The sequence below is a fragment of the Eleginops maclovinus genome, chromosome 9, assembly GCF_036324505.1.
Source record: "Eleginops maclovinus isolate JMC-PN-2008 ecotype Puerto Natales chromosome 9, JC_Emac_rtc_rv5, whole genome shotgun sequence".
NCBI lineage: Eukaryota > Metazoa > Chordata > Actinopteri > Perciformes > Eleginopidae > Eleginops > Eleginops maclovinus.
This window is the reverse complement of record NC_086357.1, coordinates 19342309-19368458: the sequence shown is the minus strand read 5'-3', so window position 1 is coordinate 19368458 and position 26150 is coordinate 19342309. Positions and strand designations below refer to the sequence as shown.

The window sequence follows — 26150 nt, the reverse complement described above, 5'->3', positions numbered from 1 at the left end:
TGATTAGATTTGTGATTTATTTTTGATGAATGCAAGCTGTTTCAGGAACAAAATGTTGCTGTTTTGCTTTTGTTCTCCTTCAAAAACTAATAGTTAAGACAATAATCTCCATGACAATTTATTAGTGAAACAGCTGGAAGAAAACAAAGCAAGCAGCTAAGAAAGCAAATGACTGCTAGCATCTTCTCATATCCCATGATCTCAGGTTTCAGGTGTGCTGCTGCTCTGGAGACTTTTCCCTTTGCCAAAAAAAAGTAATTGTGATACGGCGTTCAAAGATTGCGCCCCATTTATTTGCCTGAAAAGCATGTGTGGGCTTCCCTCTCTTCTTACTTTCGTGTTTATATTCTTTCTTCAAAACTTCCTCTTTCTGAACAGACTTTCTGTCGAATACCTGCTACATGACTGAAAATAATACTTTGAATTTATTCAAGATTCAAGATTTTATTGTCATGAGCTACAGTGTAGATATGGCAATGAAAAGTCCAAGGCTCCTCCAACAATGTAACATTAATGTATATGGGACATAAAAGAAATAAAACCAATAAAGTAGTGAAAGAAATAACAGTTTTGAAATAAAATAGTGCAACAGATTGTGGCATATGTGCAGGCAAATACAAATAAAAAGGGTACAAGAAGAAGTCTATCTACCAGTATGATCTATACAAGAGATAACTATTTAGATTGTGGTAATATAAATATTAATCTTTTGGGTGTAGTAGCTCAGAAACACTTTTCCACTATTTCACAGTCTGCCTTTTTCCAAGGATTGTGTATGTTAAGTGGGGCCTCCTCGCCTTAAACGCGTCACAGCCAACAGCCAACCTTTACCAAATAATTTATCACAAACGTGGCCTTATTTATTTCTTCTTTCCCAATGGACAAATATCGTTGTTACTTTTGTGTCATTTCTAGGTATTCAATGCTGGAAATCTAATGCAAACCCTATATGAATAAAGCAAAGCCTGTACATGTGAATCGACCATGCATTCAGCCCAAACTTTTACCACTTGATACTTATGATTCATTTTTACAGGCTAATATCGTTTGGTATCGATGTCCTATTTCCAAGCCCTTAATGTTAGCTGTTTCTGTGCCAGGTTGACTCAGCCTGATAAAGCACAGACAGATTGTCGCTATCAATGGAACCTATTTCTCCATCACATTTTGTGTCTGACTCTCCATCATTTCAGCTTATCTTCTCTGTCTGCCTCTTGGTCCTCTTGGGCTGCCTCTCTCACTCTCTCTCTCATTCAAACACACACACACTGGACTGTTCTTTGATGCTGACAGCTGTTCTCCGTCTGCTCCGTGTCTGTAAGCTCAGCACTATCATATCCGACTCACTCTCCGTCCAGGTAAACGGCTCACTCTGATGGGCAGGGATACAAGAATGAATGAACTGGCTGTTGTAACATTTCCGCTGCAGTCTCGTAGATGTTGAGAAACAGTTTGGCGGAGAGGGCCGTCCGCTGCCGTTATCTCCGCCGTCCACACAGCGTGGGTGTGTATACGGTTATAATGACTGTCTGCAGAGAGGATTGCTGCAGTGGGGCCAGAGTAAACTCAGCACCCCCTGAAAATAAACACATTAGAAAACATATGCACACACAGACCCTGAAAACTGTCGCCCCTTACCCTAAGGCCACAGCGCCCCTGCTCTTATTGTAAACTTTCTTCCCTATCGGCCCTGACACAGAACACACAAATCTCCACATTGAAAACACACACTATTTTTGGCTTTGCTTTAATTTCCCTCACCGTACTGTAGCAAAAGCAAATCCTAAGAAAATCCACTGTAGCGAATGTGTTATTTCCAAGATAGGATGTATGGTTTTAATTTTCCTCCTTTTCCTGCTCCCCCTTCAACTCCTCCCTCCCTCACATATTGCTGCTGGAAGTGCTCACAATTCCTTAGTTACTGTACATCTCTTTCAGTAGCATCTCTCCAGAGTTTCACAGTTGTACACAACCTCTCTCTAATGAAACACTCAGTTATTTATCTCAGAGTGTTGACAAGGTGACATTAGGGTTTAGATTTAATGATTCAGATGTTGGAAATAGATCATACAGAGTGTCGAGCATCAACATTGAAACACATCACAACCTGTTGCATCACGAATGGAGTTAAAGTAATCACGTATCCAGAATATATAAGTGCTCCCGGAGTGTTATTTCTTCCTGAAGTGCTGTTAGACACACTAACGTGGCTTTTATAGCATTACTGCGGCAGGTCTGGTCCTCTCCTGTCTGCCTGTGTAGACTCATGCACTCGCACATATGCACACATAACGCTAACATCTGTCTCTCAGGTGGAGGCAGCCGCCCTTTGCTAGGCCTCCATGCATCACTGCTCCAGTCAAGAGGCTGAGCACACACACACACACACACACACACACACACACACACACACACACACACACACACACACACACACACACACACACACACACACACACACACACACACACACACACACACACTCACACACACATCAGCTGCCTCACACTTTCACTTGAACTTGATCTAAATAACTCTAAAACCAGCAAGCTTTATAGTAGTCCAAATGTTTTCCATTGTGATACCACTTTGCGGCAGATCCTGACCCATCCGTGACGGCCCTCTGTTGCGATGTGTGGGAGCGGATTAGCCCGTTGTGTGTTTTGAATGACAGGATTATGAAGTTTGTATGTTTCTGTAGGGCTGCTGTGTATAAGGATTCGGTGTTATCATGGCCGTTATTAGTGTTATGCTAACCCACTACTGTAAGCGGTGGATCCCTGGGCATAGGTTATTGGTAGTTGTTACGGTTTGTTTCTGTGTTTGTTATGAACAAAAGTGAAAAAGAGAAAATGGTTTTGAAATTATTCCTAACCCTAAGGGTGGCGTCAACATGTCAAGGTTAGAAGAAATAAGTGCTACGTCTACTAGCGGTCACTGTATGCTGGCTTCATCCACCCTGTAATCCGCTTTGATGTGGACCTAAACCCCACCAGGATGTGATGTTTGTGTAGGATGCCTGCCTGGATGGGTAATCCCGTTCTGTTGCGGGTATCCTTGTGTGATGTTGTCCAGCTCAGGGCAAACAGGAAGTAGAGCCACGATTAGGAGGATCTGACATTTGCAAGAGGAGCTTCCTGTGATAGGAGGCTTCCTCTGTGTCAATGGGACTCATCACCTTATATTGCCCCCTCTCACTAGCTGCCACTTGTCGTACAGTTCACTCACTCTGGTGCCAGGACATACCAGCTGTCACACATATTGACTTAGACATTAAAGGGTCAGTTGACATGAATTACAGAAAAAAATCGGCTCACTTACACCTAGTGGTATTTATTTATGTCTGTGCCTCCAGCCAAGTACAAGGAATGTGCAATGAATGGAGTTTTGTGGCCCTCGCATCATTAAACACTGACATTTAAACACACAAGACACCAGGTAACTCATTAGGTTGCACATGCTTGAGAGGGAATTGACATGTAGAATTATGATCCTCCTTTTTTGAAACTGCGAATAATTACTATTAAAAAAATATACATTTCCCGTATTTATTTTTCTTTGAAACAAAGAGAATGTAACAATTTAATAATAATATAATATTTGAAGGAAATCCTTAACATCTTGCAAACTGTTAAAAGCTGTGTACGCTGTGCATAACCGTAACCCTAATTTGTACTACTTTTCTTTTGTTATATCATTATTAATTTTGGAAAGTCTCTGTCAGGCACAATATCTTAAATGTAAAAGTGTTTTAAAAACTTGGTTGAACTTAACTTGATCAATAAGTCAGCATTCTCCAAAGTCTTACTGTGTCAGTCACATTCCTCTAATCTCCTCCCCAAGACACTAACCTTAAGTAAAAACAATATTTATTTACTTCCCTGTTTTACTTCCCATGGTGCCCCTTGTAATTTGTAATATCTCTGAAATAAAGCAGTAAAATCAGAAGTGAAAAACGTCTTTCCGCGGAACCAATTTAATTCAGAAACCCGTTTTAATTAGTAACTATAAAGAATGTTCCCATTGTCTGCTGTGGCAGTTTTCATAATATTTTATTTAAGCGTGAATTAGTATGCATCTGTGTTTTAAATCCCATGATGCTCCTCAGATCTTTTCCCCTTTACTTCAGAGTAAAACTTATCTCATCCCGCTGCAGCCTCAGCCTCCTCCCCACTGTGGGATTACACACTGATGCAACTCGTCTCGACTGATATGTGTTACTGTCACTTTAAAACAACATCAAAAAAGTCTTTGTCTCAAAAGCAGCTGTAAGTTAGAGATCATACCACTCTCTGTGCTCTTAGAACTTACAGACTTCGTGTTGGAGGCTTTGCTTGAGAGCAAAGCTTGGCACAGCGCCTCTTCACACTCCCGCGTCAAGAAGATGTGAGTCATCCCGCAGCACAATACTGTGTGTCTGAATGAGTAGATGAGTGTGAGTCACAGTTAAAGTGTGTGAGTGTACAAAAGAAGAAAGATAAATGAGCAGGGGGGAAAAAATGAATCTGTTACATGTGCTGCATTATACGAGCAGTGCATTGTCATCCGCTCTGTCTTTGCTGTGGAGCTTTTAGAGAGAAAGGCGACTCAAACATTCCAGATTAATCAATCAATCAATCTGCATGTGTCTGATGTTTGCTGCCTTTCAACATGTGGCTTCAATCTCTGTTTTCTGTTGCGTCCCACCCCTCTTTTACCCTTCACAGAGACTCGTGACCATTGAAGCAGTCTTTGTGGTTGAAAACAAGTCATTTCATACCGGATTTCACACAAAATTTGTCCTCTCTTCTTTCCTGCCATACTGGCTCTAAATATATCCACAGCAAAAGGATTCAAATGCAATAATGTCCTTCAGGAAAGATTATTGTACGAACGTCCAGGTTAAATTGTGTCGGTGTGTATATGCCGTTGTGGTGTGTTGACTGATGAGCCAGTAAACAAAGCCAGAGGCTCAGATATCAGTGCAGTTTATTGCTCTGGGTTCAGATCTGGCAGGCCCCGAGTTGTTTATTTGGCTTTCAGGTATCAAATTAAACCCACTACTCTCTCTCTCTCAATCACATGTGTATTTCCTCGGTCGGACCATGCAGTAATCGCTTTGTAGAATCAATAAACAGTCATGCATGAACTTGTTCGCACAAATACACAACTCATTGTCCAGCTCATATAGAAACTAATCTGTCTTTTCTGTTTCCCACAGATACACACTCATATTTTCCGACTTTTTTCCCATCATAGCTCACTTTTTCTCCCACTTATATACACTGCATGTACAAGGCTACTGTGTTCCCATGCTTTTGTCCCGGGTCAGTTTGGTTCAAAAGGTCAAACACAGATTCTCCTATTCACCTCTCCTGTCTCTCAGCGCGTGATTCAGAACAGCAGCACCCAGGGAGAGACTACACACACACACACACACACACACACACACACACACACACACACACACACACACACACACACACACACACACACACACACACACACACACACACACACACACACACAGCCACCACGGCCAACCTCTCCCTCCATCCCTGCAGCCACTATCAAAGGATCTGACCGGCGTCAACATTATCTATCTCTGTCTCCCATGGGAGCAGTCGAGCACATTGCACAGTTATCATTCAGCACACACACACACACACACACACACTCTCTCTCTTCTGTCTTCTCACACACTCACTCGTATACTCTCTCCGAGACATGCACGTACACACACGATACAGGCTGCAGATCAAAGGTTAATCATGTCTTTTCATCAGCTGCACCACCCTCTTCTCTATCCTTCCTCGTCCTGTCTAATGGTTGTGTTTATAGGTGTGTGTGTGTGTGGGGGGGGGGGTTTCGCGAACATGTGAACAAGCAGATATGTGTCTGTGGTTGTGGCAGTATTTCTCTACTCTAGTGGAAGTACTTTTTTTGCTTGCACTCTGTAAATAAACAGTCCTGTCCTCTTCTTCCATTGTTTTCTTTTATCTCTCTCCATCTCCTTTTTCCTATGAAAGAAATCTCTGATTACATTAGGTGATTTAATGAGAGCCAAGTGTTAACAAAAAATATGTTGTAAAATGGATATTAATTTGTCGTATGCTCCATAAAGTCTGTGCAATAGGGCCTTTCTATAATTTGATAAGTATGTGAGATTTTAGCTGCATGTTTAAGAGGCTGCAAGTGAACTGAAAATCCTGCTCCTGACTGTTTTTTTCTTGGTTCTGGGAAAGAAAAAGCAAGGAAGGGAATGGCACTTTCAGAGAGTAAACCCCTGTGTGAACCCCTCACTGACACAGGAAGTGCTTATTCATTCAGGAGGTGTACATTTACAGAAAACCCTCTTCTGCACCCTAAAATGAGATTTTCGAAATAGGGCAGAGGCACAAAATGGCTGTGAAGAACTGCAGCGTTTAAATCAAATGTAGGTTTTTAAGGCTCATACACTTTAGGTATATGATTGTAAAAGACATTTTTTTGTAGTTGGAAATGATTTACTCATGCAGCATGACTAGTGACCCTTGAAAAGTCCTCCTGTTCTTGAATAATGCTGTGAAGAGGAGTCTCTAGCTTCCTTGAGTTTTGCTTATGCGTTTTCTTTTGAATTTGAACTCTGAAATTGTCAAACATAATTTTCATTTCATTTCTATTCATGAGCTCATATTAATTAATAACCCTCTGCAAGTGAGTTTTCAGATCATCACTAAAACAAATGAAAAAATAAACGTTGCATTATTAGCGAAGGAGTTAAGTATATAAGCAAGTATATTTACAGTTTCATTCTAGCAATGTTTTCATTTTTCCAAAGTGTTTTGCAACTATCAATATTTCATCTCGTATTTATTAAGTATTTGATTTGACAATTTACTTATTATTCCTGATTTCTTCACTCTGTCTTGTTTTTGTTATTCGCGGTTTGTGCAATATGCTCAAACTAAGATATTTTACTTGACTGATTGTCTATTTGATATCTTATACATGAAAACCACAAGGAGTTACATCCGCCATCGTCTGTTGTGGATGTTTCTCAGAGCGTCAGGCAGATTTTCATGAGGAAATCCAGCAGCCTTGGCAGAGAACATGATATTCTGCCATGAATTATGGCACCCTTGCTCCATAGTTCATTAACGATAACCCCGGCAGTGAAGTTGGCCCGCGGCCGTGCCTCTCTTCCAGATCTAAGCTAGCATGGTGGTGTGGGCTTTGAGCAGCCAGGCTACACTCAGGGCTGCCACGCACATTATCATGCTCCCTAGTGTGTGGGATTGGACATTTGCCAACAGGCTTTTGAGCACTTTCACCCACTGATCTGTCCTACACTTGTTGGGCTTCTGATGACTTTTGAACCTACACGGCTTGGCATATTTACAGTGTTTCAAATCCTTAGATTCTGTGCAGCAAAGACAACAACAAACAGAACATAAATGGGCCACAGTCTGAATATTACTTTAATGTGTTTGCATGTGCTACAGATCTTAAAGTTTTCAAATACTGATGTGAAAAAATCTGAGGATTTAAAACTGGGAAGTGATGTTTCTTTTTAGAAATTGTGATACAAATATTCTACACCAATCAGACATGTATGGGCTCTATGGAACAAAGTTACATAACTAACTCAATTTTGACAACCACATCAGACAAAGCCTATATATAGAACCTAATAAAACTGTTTCCTGTTTTCTCCTCCCTGAGGATGCTACCAGTCCTACGCTCCTGAATATGGATCTATATTAAACATTAGGTGTATTTCCTGAAACACAAACAGTGCCTCCAGCTCAACCATCTGTTTGATTAGTATATTTTGCAGCAGTGTTTTAATTGTGTCTCTAGAGAGAGCAGGTGTGATTAAATAGAGGACACTTACCTAGACTTGAAGTGGCTTAAAGGATTAGTTAAACATTTTTCAAAAATATTTGCTTTCTTGTTGATAATGAACTGAGAAGATTTAAAACCACTCCCATGTTTATACGGTAAATATGAAGCTACAGTAGGCTACATCAAGCACCGTTAGCTTAGCTTAGCATAGATGCACATTTTTGTCACATAGATATCAGGCACAATGCTGATCTCTGCATGGATGTATGTTCTTCTCAGGGTTAGGTCTGACTGTGATACCTCAGTCTCTCTCAAATGTCTACCTGTGTCCAGTATGGTAGTCTATTAGTGTCAGATGTGCTATTTCAAAGCAGGTCAGGCCTCTTTTTAAACCATCATTGCCAGTTTGCAGGTCACAATTTATAAGGAGAGCTGACAGCACCTCCCAGATGTGGTCTGAAAAGTGCTGTACTTCAATCATACATGTCACACACCCAAGTATTTGACCAATGTAAATTGTCCCTCAAGTGGTGTTTTTGAAAGAGAAACAGGCAGAAGTGTGGTATAATAAAAGAGCAGGCTCAGAAGGTTATAGTCATTATTGTACACATTTTGGGTCAGTTTTCTCTTCAATTAAACTGAGCTGTGTGTGGGGATGTGCTGCGTTTTTTTAAACTGCAGAACTTTAAATATATTCACAAGTGCAATGTTTCACTTCTGTTATTTATAGTGGTCACTATTCGTGATAGGGAGCAAAAGAAAGCAAACAAGTAGCGCTAATGAGAAGTAGTAGAAGCTAAAAATGAACAGGAAAACACATGCAGATCAGAGAAGGGAAAGTGACTGTGTTTTTTCAGCAGGTTTCAAGTGGGTGCCTCACATCTGGGCCACAACCTCGCTGTATTATCTGAGATGGAGAGGTTGGACACAGTTCTGTTTTTTGTAAAGGAGGCTGATCTCCCTCAGGAGAACAAGAGAAAACAGTTCAGTCGTGGCAGCAGTTTGTTTAGAGGTGGGGGTTTATGTGTGTGTGGGTGTGTACATGTGTTGGGCTTCAGGGTTAAGTGAGCAGTGTAACAGTGCACCCTAGCGACCATGGGGAGAACTACATCAGGGGAGATCGTGTAAAACAGATAATCTCCTCTCTGTAATCAACGTCTTAGAGAACACGTTTTTTAAACGGCTGCAGTAACGTTTTTGTACGGCTCCATCATCACTGTTCCCCAATCATCTCGTCAAACACTTCTCATAGCAAACGGACCTAAAGCCTACATTTATTTTTATTGAAAAAGGAGGCATGTGACAAAGGCCAGATGTTCTTGCCAAGCGAAATATGTTAGCGCTTACACAATATTTGCTTAAGCGTTGTTTGTGAGCCTTGGATTTCTTGGTTTAATACATAGTAATACAACACAAACTTGAGTCTTGGCCAGAAGACAATAAAGTTGTCCATCCAGCTATCGCCTTAGACTCAAGGACAAGCTTACATACACACTTACTTACACACTTAAATACACTCTAACATGCATATTCACAGCAGTGTGCCCTAGCAGTCCCTGCATCGGGGCGACATTCCTCAGGATGCCTTTGAAGTGTTATGGTATTTCCACGCCATAATAAAACATGGATTTTTACATAACTTAAGAATAACCTTAATTATAGGATACAGCAATGATACAGTAGATCATCCTCAGTTTAACATCATTCTATACATCTGTGGATGTCCTTCTCCTTATGTGTATGTGTGCATGTTTATGTGTCTGACTATGCACATGTGTTTATGCATTCTTGTGCACCGGTGCAGCTTGTAACTCTAGCCCGGCATGTTGCTCCGAGGAACACCACAGATGTTCAGATGTTTCTCTTTGGAAAACAAACAGAACAGGGGCCATTTTCTCCAAGACAGAGGGACTGTCAAAATAAGAGCTGGCCCCCCCTTTGGACCTCTCCTCCAACAGTGACTCTCTTTATTCTTAGACATATTACTACTCTCTCTGTCTTTAAAACATGTTTTGCAGGTTGTTTTTTCCTGCATTTGTATATTTCAGGTTGACGTGTGAGATTATTCCGCAGTCTTTTTTTGATCTATGCTCGCACATGAGTCTGCGCCATCTATTACTCTTGAAGGGGAGGGGCTTTGAGGGTGATGATTTCTCAGACTATGAGAGATTTAAATGCTGAAAAGGGAGGGAAGGATTGGAGAAAACACAGTGGGAGAGCAGGACACTCCTCTCCTCCTTCGGCTCCACCTTTGATTAATGTCTTGCTCCCCACAGTGTATTGCAAAGCCTTGAGGGCTTCTAGGTGAAGTCCTTAGGGAGACAGGAATTGAGTAACAGAATAGAAACACATGATGAAAACAGTGCTACCCATGTGCTATTTCACATGTTATAGGCCTAACATTTGTCTTTCGACTTTATGATGTTGATAACATGGGTTATTTTAACCTGACGCATGCATCAGTCTTACAAATAAAAGCGCAATATAAGAGATGAAATGAAAGGCGAGTGCTGGCACAGAAAAGGCAGGTCGTTTGTATCTGGGCTGATAGTGGGAGATGGATGTGACAGAGTCGGAGCAGAGGGGAAGCAAACAAGCTGCTTGAGCTGTGAAATTGAAGAGGATCAAAGTGTCAGCGAGTCGTAAATAAATCCTGCCCCTTCCCCTGTGGATGGATGGAGCGGACATTGTATTACAGTGAATCTTACAGTGCTGTGAGACAGCTCTGTGAGCATCATGATACACCATGCAACTCTGTGTGTGCAGCTGTGTATGGATTTTTGAACACACACTGGACGCTTTTACAGAAGGCAATGCCACTATTATTACTCATGAAAACTAGGGAGGGGGTTATTGAATCTCGATTGGCCGGTACATTTTCCCAGAACCCTGTGTGTGTGTGTGTGTGTGTGTGTGTGTGTGTGTGTGTGTGTGTGTGTGTGTGTGTGTGTGTGTGTGTGTGTGTGTGTGTGTGTGTGTGTGTTTGATGCAATGCTGGAGAGTAGCAGTGCTGTGAGTTTGTTTCCTCTGGGCCACATGTCCTCTCCGGTGCTGAAGCAGCTCAGAGCTCAGCAGTAATGAGAAGTCCAGGTGCAGATTTTACCCGGAGGGAGGAAGTCCTTGTTTACTCATATTTAACTTCGTTTCTGACCTAGCCTTGCTTAGGCTTTTTAACCACCCTATACATGGTGCCAATGAAGTCACTTCAGTTCAGAAACTGTTGACACATTCAACAGGTTACCATCATGTAGATTTTGCAATTAAACACATGCTGATACAGATGGTTACCGGCATGTTTGGAATAAATGACCTGAGGATGAGGATGGAAAGATACATTTTTCAATTAATTCACAGGCTAGAACAAAAGCACAGGTGGGTAAGTTATTTTTGTGGGGTTTTTTTATTACATAATGTGCGTTCCACAGGATGACGAATGTGTGTTGGGGTCATGAGGTTTTTTGTTATATTTCTATAGATAATATTAAATATAGAAACAGAAATATAGAAATGTATTTTTTAATTAAATTATATATTTTTTATTTAACAACAAATCATAGCAGAATCTATCTCAGGGCTCTGTACTTTTTCTAATGTGTAGAAAGACCCAACAATACCCCATCATATACAGCCGTGGAAAAAATTAGGAGACCATTCCTATTTGTTCTTAAATCTTTATTTCTAAATGTATGGCAGCCATTCCAGTGTGTGTTGAATTCCAAAACCGAGACAAAAAGCCAGTAGTTTATAGAATACAGAAAAAAACAAAAACATTTAACACAAAAGACATAAGTAAAAAAATAAAACAAGAGAAACTGAAAATGCTGAAGTGGTCTCTTAATTTTTTCCGTGGCTGTATACTGTATATATCTTAAACAAATAAGTTCTGCCCTTTTGAAATATAATGATTACAGATAATAGTTTTGTAATTCTACATTTGGGGTTCTTACTCAAAGAGCAAAATGAGTGCCCATAAAGTGTAGGCTAAACCACTGACTTTAGGTTTAATGGCTGTACAACTTGAGCTGCAGTTGCCGACACACATTAAATTGTCCATTAAGTGAAGGAGACCATTACACAGTGGCAGATAAAACAGAGGCTTTGCACAGTGCGTCTGCCTGCGACCAACAGAGGGCTCAGTGGAAACACATTTTCTCGTCTCATAACAGCACATCTACTCTTATAGTAGTTTGCCTATGAAGTGTTATACTGTTTAGTCTGGAAATGCAGTCCTGCAGCTTTACACACTATACGTGCACCCTTATTCTGACAAAAAAAGCATTTCTCACATCCTATATATGCTGCCGATAGTTCACTGTCTGCATTGTCATTTCTGTCCTGTAGGGGGCAGAAGAACCCTACTTTAGCTCTTTGTGTTTCTCTTCTGTTTTCCGAAAGTACTGAGCACCTTTGTTTGAGTTACAGCAGTCTGGTCAACTCAGCATGATTCTCTCACTGTGAGCACTTTCTCTCTGAGGAATGGCCTGATGTCTGCAGTCGCTGACGCCCCGCCTCAGGAATGATCTCGAATTGAGGGGTGATGAAAACTGTCTCTTACCGGACAGGTCACACACAGACACACAGACACACACTCACAGTTTGAGTTGGAGTGTGCACACTTGATGGTGAACACAACCACCACATACTTTATCTAATTAAAAAACACTCTCTCCGTCCCGACTTGGCACATGCACACACTCAGTCATCACAGTGTTAATGACATTCTTTCACACACATGCAGGTACGATTGGGTAACAACTCTCTGCAAGCTCGGCTGGGTCCAGGGCCCGACCTACTGCAGACAAGTGTGGATTAATAATGAGTTTTATCACTTGGTGAGGTTACAAGTAGATATAAATGCTGTACTGAAGGACGCTTGTTTTGTTAGTTTTCGTAGTAATGCTCGAAACACTGTGGCTTTGTGTCAGAAATGTTAAAGGTAAGGAGCTGACGCATTCACACTTATTAGAGATTAAAATCCTTAAAGTGTAAACAAAGGAGTTGGAGGTCTGACATATTCATAAAATATCTTGAATAAGATGTTTTGCAGACAAGGTCAGTTTACTTGCGTCACTAAATTCTTTCAGACTTATGTAAGAGTTGCAGGATAAAGAGGTGTTACTTTATTTTCTTCTTAGTAACTTTTTCATGGTCAGCCAATTGCATGGGAAAATAGCTTTCAATCCTACAATGTTATAAAGCCTCCCTGAATCTGTACTGTTATTTAAAGCTCCCCTATTTCACATCGTGGAGAAAGCCAATGCAAAACATGCTTACATACACACACATGCATAAGTCTGTATGCACAGGTACCCCACATGCTGAAGCAAAGAGAGGGACACTGAGTGTGTTTGAGCTATGCTGTGCTTATTCAGTGCAAGCAGTCCTTTCAGCTTATATGAAAGTATTGGATTGCCATGTCGACCAACAGAAACATAAATCCTCGGACCGGCCAGATAAGCACCTTGTGACCCTGTATAAACTCGGACACCCTCAGTACGCAGGAGTAGCACATGTACTTTACTTTCAGAGCTTTGTTCCTGAGTGTTTCAGCTCCTTCTCTACCAACATGTGTTCTACACACTTTGATGAATAACAGTATTGCATGCAGCACAGTGTGATTATAACTTACCAATAACAGGGATTTAAATTACTGTAGACCTCTGTAATTCACAGGATTCTTCAGAGAATTATTAACGTTATGTGTCTCAGATCTTTAGAGCATTTCTGTACATTGTTGTTGTACTTCACTGATTTGTGTAGACCAAAATAAGAACTTTAAGAAGCATCGTAAAATGTCTTTCAATCACATGATGAAACTTCAGAGAATTATTCAAACTTTAAGAACAATTACAAAAAGGTTAAGAGCTGTAATAGTTGCCATTACAACTTTATAAGTTGCAAAAATCAGGCAGCCAGTATACTTCTCCATCATAATTCTTTAACACCACCAGTGTTTTTAAATACTGTGCTGAACCACTTTGATTTTAGCAGTGCATATGTATGTCTTTTAGCCATTTAGCAGCATGGATAGGCTTGAAATATCTCAACATCAGTTTGCAACCGTATTGTTATGTCCGAACATTAATGGTGACCAAAGGATGCAGCCTAAGGACTTTTGCTCTGATTTTTCTGAAGTACGTTTTAACAAACAATGCAAATAGTGTTAAATATGTGCGTAGTTTCAGATCAACAGTTTATACATTTGCTGAAGAATATGTAGCAGTAGTGTGTTAAAGCAGCTGCTGTTCCACTGATACTCAGTTACGCTAAGGAGCTGAAGCACTATGTACAGGATACTAAGCCAGACAGCCACAGTTGAACTGATGTAGAAAAGGGGTTTCTTTTACATCCCACCAGAACACACACACACACACACACACACACACACACACACACACACACACACACACACACACACACACACTCTCTCTTCTGCTCCCCCTTGTCATTCCATATGAAGGAGGGGACTCATGTTGCATTGCGTGCAGAGTTGTAATTTTGTCTGGAGTGGGTTGCATTCCCTGCGCCTTGCTAGATTTCACTGATTTACCTCTAAAAAAAATCTTGAAACAATGCAACCACTGGAATTACACCGCCATTCATGCAGGCACACACACACACACACACACACACACACACACACACACACACACACACACACACACACAGACACACACACACACACACACACACACACTTATACACTCTCAAAAACACACACAATTGTAATTACAAAGGGATCAAAGTGAAATTCAGAGAGTCTGATAGTCCAGCTAATAGTATATGGCAGCGAGGTGAAACAAATCATGAGGAACAATCTCAAAGACTCCTGGGTAAGCATCATGTTGAGAAAGTTGTATTTTCTTCTGTTAATACTGCAGTCATGAATCAGCAGGAAAATCTAGATATGTGTGAAATATAAAAGAGAACAATGAGACGCCTCGGCAAATGATATATAAAAGCCATATCGTTCCTCCTAGTCTGTTTGTAGGAGCGTTGTTACTATGGTAAATTAAGTTGTTGTGAGTTTGTCTCTGCGTAATGTCAGACTTCTTTTTGATTATCAGTCATTTGAGAGCCAGGCACCTAATTTAAAATACTTTAAGCCGGTTCTGGAAATTAGCGGCTGCCACTCTCTAATTGAGCAGATCATTGCCCTGTGATTTACGCCACCCGCCCTCACACACACACACACACACACACACACACACACACACACACACACACACACACACACACACACGCACACACACACACGCACACACACACAGCTCTCTGAATTACGTGCACCTTCATTCTTTTTAGTCATTTATTATACCCACGCACACCAGCAGAAACTCCCTTTTGGTGATGAGGTGTCTCCCTCCTCAGTGGGTGAGCTGTTTGATCTCCTCAAGCCTATTAGCAGACAGCCCAACATCTGAGGGTCTTGTTGCCGAGCCACTGTGCAGCCCACATGCTTTTCCACTAACACAACCACCCAGCTGACATGAAAGCATCCAGGAGACAGTGTTATAAAAGCAGTTCTCTCTGATCCCCACAGTTAGGCTGCCTTCGGTTGGCTCTGACCATGACATGTTTTCTTCATAAGTGGCACGGCAGAGACCACACCCTCATCAGCATGTGATAAATCACATCCACGGTGAACACACAGGCTCCTGCAGCAGGGAAGTCCTGAGGCTGGGGTTACTCTGTGTGCATGTATGAGCCTGATGATGTGTTCACTAAAGGGGTTCCTAAAGTCAGTAGACCCCATACAAAGCATGTGCATTTTGCTCTGCATTGTCCAATCAACTTCCCACTCCCTCACTGCAAGTAAGACCCGGGTACCCCTTACTAAAAACACAACTCTTTTTTTATCCTGGCTACCAAATTGTTTAATGATCTCCCCATTGATTATAGGACAGTGGAAAGCCTACACATATTCCATCGCAGACTGAAAACCCACCTGTTTTGACTGCACCTTGGCGAATAAAACTTAAAATAAATATTTTAACACACTTAGAAAGGTTTGGCTTATTCAAAGCAAATGCAGTAGCACTTACAATGGCTTATTGGTAACTTACGTACTGTGTATGTGTGTGTGTGTGTGTGTGTGTGTGTGTGTGTGTGTGTGTGTGTGTGTGTGTGTGTGTGTGTGTGTGTGTAAATCAGTATGAGGAGCATTGTTCTGCACTTCCTAAAGAGTCTATGAAGCAGCCCAGATTAACAGGTCTTGTGTTTTCTCTCAGAGGGGCCATTCTGGAAAGGATTAAAGCTTAACATAGGAATCCAGACTGCTGTGTGTGGACCCACCTTCATCAGTCAGACTTGCTACAGTAGTTGTATGAAGTTGGCATTATTTTCTTATAAAGCATCTAATGGATCAATTCTTCATTCAATTTCATTACATATTCAGTTTCAAACGCCCCAAAATGATTTTCTTTTTCAGTATGTACTCTAATAAGTGGCTAATTATTTTTTAAACCAGTGTTTTAAATATTATTTGATAAATTACTTTGCTGATCTGATCCAAAGATGCTTGTTAAGGAGGTATTTAAATGGGTGTAAAAACAAAATCTTATGGGTGTGTTAATGGAATCAAACCTCGGATCCAAGACAGGTGTTAATGGATTCTATACCCAAACGGTACATGTCCACGTGTCATCAGATCCGCTTGGCTTTATATCAACCTGATGATTGCACCACCTTTTGACCTTGAGGTGACATGTTTGCCATGTGACAGCTAGATTCATGAATGGAGCACATGGCTCTGAAAACCCATCACCTCTGTCTCTATTCATTCTGCGATACAGTAGACATTTTCCTCCGTAGCATTCCACATGAACATAAACACTTTGTCAACAAAAAAAAGAGGAGAAAGAGTGTCGCTCTTTCTCTTTAAAAATAACTTACTCCCGGATATTTAGAAGTAGCCTTATTGTCTACATTCCACTGATAAGTACAGAGCGATTAGTTTTTAGTTGTGGTGTCAGGCAGCGAGTTGTTGCAGTGTTTTGATGGTTGTTAAGGAAACATACTGCATTTTTTAATTCAAAGTTCCCTGCTTTCTTGAGCAGAAGCCATATTTTTTTGTAAGCAGACCAGTGTGACGGAGGTAAGTGACTCTGGTGCAATCATACTTTCACATTTTGGGGCGGATGCAATCTGATGTCTGTGGTTGGATCACATTTTCATCGGGCAAGATACTTGACCTCGAAATTGCTCCAATGGTCAACAGTGTGTGAATGTGTGTGAACATTAGCCTCCATGAGCAAGTGGCTCCTTCTATGACAACCTCTGTGTCTGTATACATTTGTGTGAATGTACAAATGTTGACTTGTATGTGTAAAAGAGCTTTGAAGGGTAGCAAACACCGGAAAAGCGCTATATGAATGCATTACTTTTACTTGATTATTGACATGCTTTGTGTATCCAGTTTACTGAATCATATTCTATTGTGATTTTTTACCTTGTTTTCTATCAGTCAATCATTTATTAATGACCCGATAACTCAGGGTTTTATGTAAACCGGGTAACATGGGCGCTGCGCCCTCTTACTTTCGTTATGTGCCCTCATCAGGGTGGGAATTTCACCGCGGCCATGACGGCCGTGATGCCCCGAAAATAATTGTACAACATACGGCCGTCATGGCCTTTGTGGCCCTGATACTGTTAAAATCTCGAAGTTGCTTTAAAAGCGTTAGTGCAGTGGTCTGGTCTCTGAACTGCATTAGTCATTGTAGCTTGGATTGGTTGCGTGCACGTCGCACGTCATACCTCGCATCATTCAATGTTAAAGTGATGCCAGAAAACAATATTTCTGTTCATCAAAAACTGTATTATTACTTCAAAAATAGGAAAATCTTGTCAAATACACCGTCAGACGGCATAGACAGCTTTGTTGTTTACGTCCACAGCGCCATGTTCTTACGAGAATTGACATATCTTGGCAAAGCATGAAGGGAAAGCTCATTATGGCATTGTCAGTATCATCACATTAGACACATGACTTACACAACAGACATTATTCAGATATTACCACAGGTATTCAGAGGCAGTATTCACCAAGGATTTGTTTGTTATTTGTTGGTTTTTATTATTCCGAACTCCATTCCTTAGTGATGCATTCCTCTGTGCCTTCTCTTTGGACTTCCAGCTTATGAGCGTCACAGGTTACACTCACAGCCCTCTTAGTTTCTATTGCTCCCCTCAGGCTCTGTTAAATCTTATTAAGAAAACCTTTAAAGAAGCGTTTCCTGCCTGCACTCTTTCTGTCCTCTGTATCTACACAAAAATCACATTTTCTCCTTAATGTTTCAGCTCGGAGCTGAGTCAGTATCGGATATTATGTCTGCGTCATCTTATAAAAGCAGGTTGTTGACTGTTAAACTGAATTGTTTCAGGAATTAGATGTGTAAAGACGTCGATGGCACTCAAGCTGTTCAAATGAGACATGTTATTTGTTGCTAAATGTGTAATCCTATAAAGATAAGCACTTTTGGTAAGAGAAAGCGGGGGGCGTATTAAATAAGCATTTATTCTCTTGATATGAATAAACCGGAAGGCAGCTCACATGTTTGCGTGAGAGACTCTGTTGGGTGTTTTGAATGAGGTGCGATGCCCTTATGGTGGGGGACGTGGCCGTGTCGCGTGAGATGAAATTAAACACAGGTGTTCAGCCTCGCAGCCAAGTTGGATGTTCCCCGATCAGTAGATGGACCTTCTGCCGCGATCAACATCCAAACAACAGGTTTCCACAGACCAATCCTGAGCCTGCACTGTATGCTTTGGCAATAAGTCAACCAGCTCCTTCTCAGAAGACATGCAATCACTCGAACATATTTACACACTCCTACCTAGCCCTTATGATGTATCCAGACCACTCCCATTTCAGTGCACCCCCTTGTACAGATACAGTGGATGTGCATCCAAGCAGCAGATTTAAACAGATGGTTTCTCCCACATCTTCATTCTTAATTACAGCATATTTGCATGTTTTATTGTTCACTATTCTCTTGTATTGTAGGGTTATTCAAAAGTTCTCGTAGACAAATATCAGTTGTAGTTTATTTTGTTGGATCTCCTCTGCAGGTGTTTGGAAAGATAAGACCCACATCTCACTGAGTCTTCACGCTCTGCTCCGTCAAATAGCCCTGCTGTTTTTCGTGAGAGTCTACCTCACAGCCAGGCCAGCGCAGGAGAGCTAGCAGCCAGGCCACACACTTTACATTCCCCAGGACAGCAACTCAAAACAAAGATTTGTCGTGCTAAATTTGATATTGGCTGTATGGGAAGGAAAAGGAGCCAACAGAGAACAAATAACAGAGTAAAGCCTGATAAAGTTCACTTCTCTCTCTCTGCTTACATTGATGTATTCCACAACTCATATAATGTGTCAAATAAAATGAAGCAAAGTATAAATGCCTTGTTAAAGGATATAAATTGTCTTTACAGTCAGTTTCCTTACATGTACATACACCATCAATTACGTACTTGTTTTACAGCAGTAAGGGTTAGTATGCCAGAGGGAGATGTTATTTTCAAGTGTATTACTCACATAGAAGTGTATCAGAATGCATGTGGTTTCAATGTAGAGCTGTATGATATCTGAGCATACCTTGTTTTACAGTCTTGAAGTAGGAGCTTTAAAGGATTTTCCTGTGTTTGATGGTAACCTGTGGTGGCAGAAGTCATGCAAATCCTTTCAAGTCTCGCCTTATTAGTCAAATCAAAGTTGGAGTGCTTGGTAATTCTAGCTACCCTTCACTGGGTGCAAGGCTTTGCTACTGAGTGATTGAAATTACCCAGTTTGTTTTATGCTCCACAGTGTTTTCCCAATTATTCCTGTATTATCATTATTAAATGTCTTGTGATAGCATCTTAGCTTGCTAACGTTGGCCTTTAGCTCAAATCTTTACTGTGCCTGTTTATATTCTGTTAGTTTTGTTGCATTATGGCTGGGTTTTTTTAAAGCATGTAAGGTGCATATGATATACTGTAAACTGTTTAATGTGTTTTGTGGCTTATATAATTTGTTGTTTTATGTGTTGTTTTTTTAACTGTGACCTTTCAAGGAAGCAAAGGGTAGACTTTACTCTCAAATAATTGTGGTGTGATACATAAAGCATAAAAATCATGGTTAATATTTTGCATGGTGTCTTCCATATACATTTATATGCCGGTGGAAAGAGGTACGATATCACAGGAAGGACCAACTGAGCCCTGAGAGGAGGAAGATGCTAAGTGGCTCCTGTTAGTTAATCTTCTTATCACATCACCCAGTTCATAGCATCTGACTGGGAGGAAGTGGAAGCTTAAAGTTCCAGAAAGAAAGGTCTGCCTAACAATATGACATTACTCTTTAAAAATACTTCCAGTTGTGTAAAAAAAAACCAATTTTATTGATTTATAGAACTGAAGGTGCAGTCATTAATGTCCATTGTTTGAAGCCTTTCAGAGGTAGCTTTGCTGTCAGAGTTTATTCGGGTTTGCTTTTATAGCTGACCTTCTTGTTAACAGAAGGCAGCTACATTCCTGAGCCGTGCCAGTGGGAAGTGCAGGTGCCAGCCGATCTACTTTGCCAACAGTGCTTTACACTGCCTGCTTTGATACCATACTCTGTCCTCTTTCACTGTCCCTCCGGCATCTCACTTTCAATCTGTTTACTTTTTGCTTTCACATTCTATGCTCTTTTTCCTGCCCTCTCTGTTTCTCTCCTTGTGTGTTTTGCTCTGTCATTTTGCATTTATTTCCCAGCAGGTCTTTGCTTCCCTACGCACTTCTTTGGAAAAAGAGGGAACATTAGCTTTTGATTAGACAGCAGTGTTTTCTGCTCAAATAAAGGAGCTCTTGTCCTCTCGCCGCCATGCGTTTACCTTGATAATTGGTTTCAGTGCACACCCAGCTGAGAAACCTTCTTGCATAAAACAAGATGTTTCATGTTACAGTCCATTTTTTTTTGCAGATTCAAATGTTTTCTTGCATGATTAGCCTTTTTAGGGTTCAGTTTAAAGGCACTGGAGGTGTTACTGATTTTATGTGAAACTACTTTACAGCCCGACACACAACAGCGATGCATTTTTTATAAATGCTTACAATTTCCCTCTGTGTTGATGTTTGATTTAGTTTATGTTCATTAAGTGAGAGTCTGCTTGTGTTTTGTGTTTGTTAGGTTGTGCAAAACCAGAGGAGCTGACCACAGATCGAGCCCATTCTGCGGTGGAGAAGATGTTCGACACACTCCGAGGTTTGAGTCACACCAGAGATCACCTGAAACAACTGCGCTCCGTCTACACCGCCAGCGACGGAGTTCACCAGGTCAAAAACACACACACACACACACACACACACACACACACACACACACACACACACACACACACACACACACACACACACAAACTGTTAACATCAAAACATACACTTTATGTTGCAGGTTAGGGTTTGCTCCTTTTAGTGGTCTATTCTTTAAACTATACAGTCTAAACAGTTCTAACAACAAATCTATATTCACCAAGAACAGGAGAATATTATTGCTCCTTGCACACAGCTTGTTTCACATATGTTTTATTCACCTATTTATTGCACTCTTGCCTGGCTAGCAATGGAGACACATATTTAGCAGAACTTCTTTACCTCCCATATTTTCGGCCCTCTCCAGGTTGCGTCACACAGGCATACAGCACAGAGAGAGACTCATTTTCATAGAGCTTGTAAAAATCTGAAGGTCTTTATGGGCATCTTAAATCTTCAGGAGTGTCAATAGTGCAGCTCCACTGCTGATGTCCTTCGCTAAGATTGAGAAGCTACAGTATATCATACAATTATAGGTCAGGAGCATAAAGGTTAGTCGATGAGAGTTCAAGATCCTGCTTTTTTCTTGCTTGAAATTATTTTTTTAGCAAAGGACATGGAATAAAACTTGGTCTTGAACCTCATTAAAGGTTTTTGATTCATTGGCTTTATTATCTTATTGTTACATAACCCTTCATCCATTCATAAAAATATGAGGTACGAAGCTGTGTTGTCATTGGAGGAGTAGCAGATGTTGCGTTCAGGATAGAGAAATTGTTTTTTTTAACTTGAACCTATAATGCAAAATCCACTTTTTCAGGTCGTTTATACATAAACATGTGTCCCCTTCGTAAAGTTTCAGGAAAAAGAAAATCCTCTCTCTTTTTGTACTGATCCATCTATATAAAAACCTGTATGAAAATGAGCTGATCAGATTTTGGCCACTTTGTGATGTCACAATGTTTTTTTGGGATCGTGCGTCCTTTATCCAATAACCCACCAAGGTAACCCCTGCCCACTTCATCCCCTGAATCTCCTCCTAGAGCTCCATAGTGTTTTTTTTCAAACCAAAAATATTGCAGAGGGGCGTGGCGAGCAGCAGCTCATTAAAGTTACAGATACAGGATCAGCGCTTTTGAAACCAGGCTGAAACAGAGGGGTTTATAGCATGCTACAATGCATGATCAGTTAGGTATTTCGAGCCAAACACTTAAGACAATGAGACATGTTTTGTATATATCTGAGACCTATAAGATATATTGTTGAAAACGAGTAGAATAGGGGACCTTTCATTGAGAAATGTCATCTGACTCTTAATGTTCTATCATTTTCTGAGGTTTTGTTGCAGGGTATCATTACTTCATTTCAGTGCTGCAGTCACACATCATGTCATTATAATAAAAGTGTTTGGATGAGTGTCTGAGTCCATATGTGTGTGTCGTTGTATGTGTGTGAGCCTCATTGTGTTTCTGTTGGGATTATACTGTCTGTCCTTGTTCCTGCTGCATTAACTAAATAATCTCATTAAAAGGAAGGGCAGGGTGATCTTTCAGCTCCAAGCTGTTCCTTAGAAACGTCGTTCTGTCCATCAGCCTCTCTCAGCATGCAGTCTCAGTACCAGGAGAGCAATACCTATCGGTCAGGATGCCTTCCTCTCATGAGAGATGTCCCTGAGTGCAGAACTTCTAGGTACAGACTTATGTGAGAAGTTATGACATGGGTTTCTTTGTTTTTTACTGCAAGTTATGTAAGATTTAGATGTCTTACAATGCCCAAAAAGAAATCTGTCAACAAAGCAGGATCATTTTACATCCCAGCATGCTCGTATGAATACCAGTGAGCAATGTGTGCTGTTGACATTGAATATAGCAATTGTATTAATTAATAAAGATGAGAGCATAACAATTTCTCCAATGACTCCAATCTCAACTCAGAATTCATCAGAGCCGCAGACAGCAGCTCTCATTTGCTCTCATGTAACATGTAAAGACGTTCTGGAGCAGCATAACATTCTCACCTTTTCTGAGCACATGTCTCTCTGAGTAACTGAACAGTGTAGAATTTCCATGAAAAAAACATCAATGAGTGACGGAGACTGTAGCAGCTGGTGTCTATTGCTGTCTGTGTACAGTTTTATTGAGACAAGCATTCACACTAAGAGCGGGTATTATATCACGGTTTAGGTTGTTTTATATCAGAGTTTTATTACGATACAGTTACTGTAAATTAGATTGACAAATGGTTGAAAATAAAATCATAGCATCATAGCAAGCTAAAAAGTACTGTGCATATGTTTGGCAATCATGAAGTCAGATTTCTTCCTTTTCTGGATCTCTTCTATAATAAATCTATTGATTTGTAAGAAAGAGATTGAGACATGTTGAAGACAACGTCCAAAAACACGTGAGCAGAAGCTGTGAGACTTTGGCCAATGTTTTTTTTATTTACAATTAACACAGTCTCTTGTAGAAAATAATCCCTTATAAATCAAATATATCAAGATAGCTACGACCCTTTGACCAATGACCACATCAGTAAATACAGTAAAGGGTCAGTTTACCGAAATTGTAAAATAACATATCCTCTCGTTTCCCCCTTTAAGTCTGAAATGAACTTTTTCAGTGCATTTATTTAAACAAAAAAAAAAAAGTATCTGGGCTTGAGACTTCTCTAAGTCACTGTGCCTTGCCAAGCAGTAATTCAGCCAGTAACGTAACCACAAATTGTCCTTTTTACACCTGTTTGTTGTGCATGAACGAATGATATACTAGCCGTGAGTCTTGGTAGAAAACATGCTGTTCTCTTTCTGAAATGAGGTGCATATTGAAACTTCTTTATATTGTTCACCACATTATTTCCAAGGCATTTTAGTCGGTTCGTTATTTGGCCCTCCGTGTGCTTTTGATTTAACTGTTGTTTTGCAAGACGAATAAGAGAATGTGTGATCACATGTTTGTGTGTATACATTCTCATTCTAATATTGCTTTCATCACTTAGGTGCCTGTGGTGGTAATTAAAGAGGATTGTTTTTCGCTTTTTAGATTGCAGACGAAAAGGGCGTGTGGGTGACCGTGATCTGGTTGTTTGCTGTTGATTTTGTATGTGTATGCATGAGCATGTTATTCAACAGGAGGTGAATCATTAATGTGTTTACTCCCGGTAAACTAGCAGTTTAGCTGGTGCAGGCTGACCCAGACATCACTGTCGTGTTGGAACAAGCATATATTAGTTTATATAAATCAGGTTTTGTACAACATGGACATCAGGATTTCCCCAGGTCTAATTCTGCTGCTCTCCAGGGGCCGAATGAGTGGGAGGCTGGGAGAGTGATGCACACTGATACTCCAAATTAAGGTGAAAGGAACATGTTGGCGGAAATACCTGGCACATTAGCATATAAACAGCAGTGTGTTTGTGTAGGTGTGTGTATGTAATGCTTGAATCATCAGTTACGTAGATTGAGGTTTTTTTTACGATCCAGATGTTCCGACAACATCCAAAGAAAAAGTTTTGTTCCAAACTTGCTTCCCATTTTTGTATATAGCCTTAATGTCCCTAACTTAAGTGGATTATGAGATGAAAGGACCCTGGGTACAGACATTCAGAAGACCCCTCAACCAATCCCACATGGGAGCAAGAAATGCAAATCTAATTGTTGTTTGGCCTCGTTTTGTTGTTGTTTTGTGACTTCTTGTGTTTGTTTTGCATCTGTCTCTGGTTTTGTGTTTCGTTGTTGTCATTATGGGTCTCTTTGTAATTGTTTTGAGTCTCTTTGTATTCTTGGTTTCTTGTGGTTGTTTTGAGTCTCTTTGTATTCTTGGTTTCTTGTGTTTTTTTTTAGTTCCTTTGTTGTCATTCTGTGTCTCTTTGTAATTGTTTTGAGTGTTTTTGCAGTAGTTTTGTGTTCCTTTTGTGGTGATTTTGTGCGTCTTTGTAATGTTTCAGGTCTCTTCGTAGTGCTTTTGTGTCTCTTTGTTGTATCTCTTTGCTGTTCCATTAATGGTCACCAGCTAGCCTCATGTAAAATAAAGGTATTCAACCTTTCTATTTTAAGACCTTTGCTATTTGGACTTCTTACATAAATCCCTGCCAAGTCTTATATGGGTCTTTATTGTTCTCTGAGACAGCAACCATAAAAAATAAAATGGAAAAATTTCTTGAATTCTTGATCCGCCAGCTTTGAGGCCTATAAATGGTACAATCCGTCCTGGGTATCTGGGCAGAGAAGGCTCTTTATGGATCACCTTTCAAAGAATAGGAGAAGGCATATCTGAGGCTTAAAAACATCTGACGGGAACCTACAAAACAGACTGTTTCAGTCTGGACCAATTGACCCACATTTCCCTCCCTGTCCCCATCCATAAAAGTAGTTTGGCATTTAAAAGTACCATTTATAGAACAATGTTTTCATGATTCCTCTCAGACTATCAAGTGTTTTATTCTTGACCTGATTTATACACTTTAGCTGTGACTCATAAGCGCCACAGAGCTGTTTTTAGCTTCATCCAACCGTGCAGGATATTTTCGTCCTGATTGCAGCAGTGTTCAAGCTCCTCTTTCTGAAGTGACTCAGAAGCTAGCAGCCTGTTTGGCCCACCAGAGTTGTTTATAACTGTCCGTCACACCTACGCCTATTCACACAAACATGCAGTCTAACAGAAGAGCCAACAGCTTTTCAATTAACAGATAAGCACTTTGTTTACTGTATCATGCTCAGATTTGTTGTTTGGTGTTTTGCAGGCGACCTATCGTCCTTTCCTGCGGCAGATCCTGGAGGAAGTCTTCCACCCTGACAGACCTGAATGTCCCGACATCGAGTACATGTCTGGTGGCCTCACGGACCTGCTCAAGACCGGCTTCAGCATGTTCATGAAGGTCAGATATTGCTGACTATCTCACACACACACACACCCACACACACACACACACACACACACACACACACACACACACACACACACACACACACACACACACACACACACACACACACACCCACACACACACACACACACACACACACACACACACACAAACACAACACATTTGTAGGTAATGGGGTCAGCTCT

General features: G+C 40.7%; 1 protein-coding gene across 1 annotated transcript in view; it reads left to right on the top strand.

The window, feature by feature from the left end:
* scfd2 (sec1 family domain containing 2) overlaps positions 1–26150 on the top strand; it is a 76145-nt gene that overhangs the window by 43027 nt on the left and 6968 nt on the right. Inside the window, exons 6-7 of the mRNA XM_063891623.1 lie at positions 20960–21105; positions 25822–25956. Of these exons, the coding sequence (XP_063747693.1) occupies positions 20960–21105; positions 25822–25956 (281 nt within the window). The remainder of the gene's footprint in view (positions 1–20959; positions 21106–25821; positions 25957–26150) is intronic.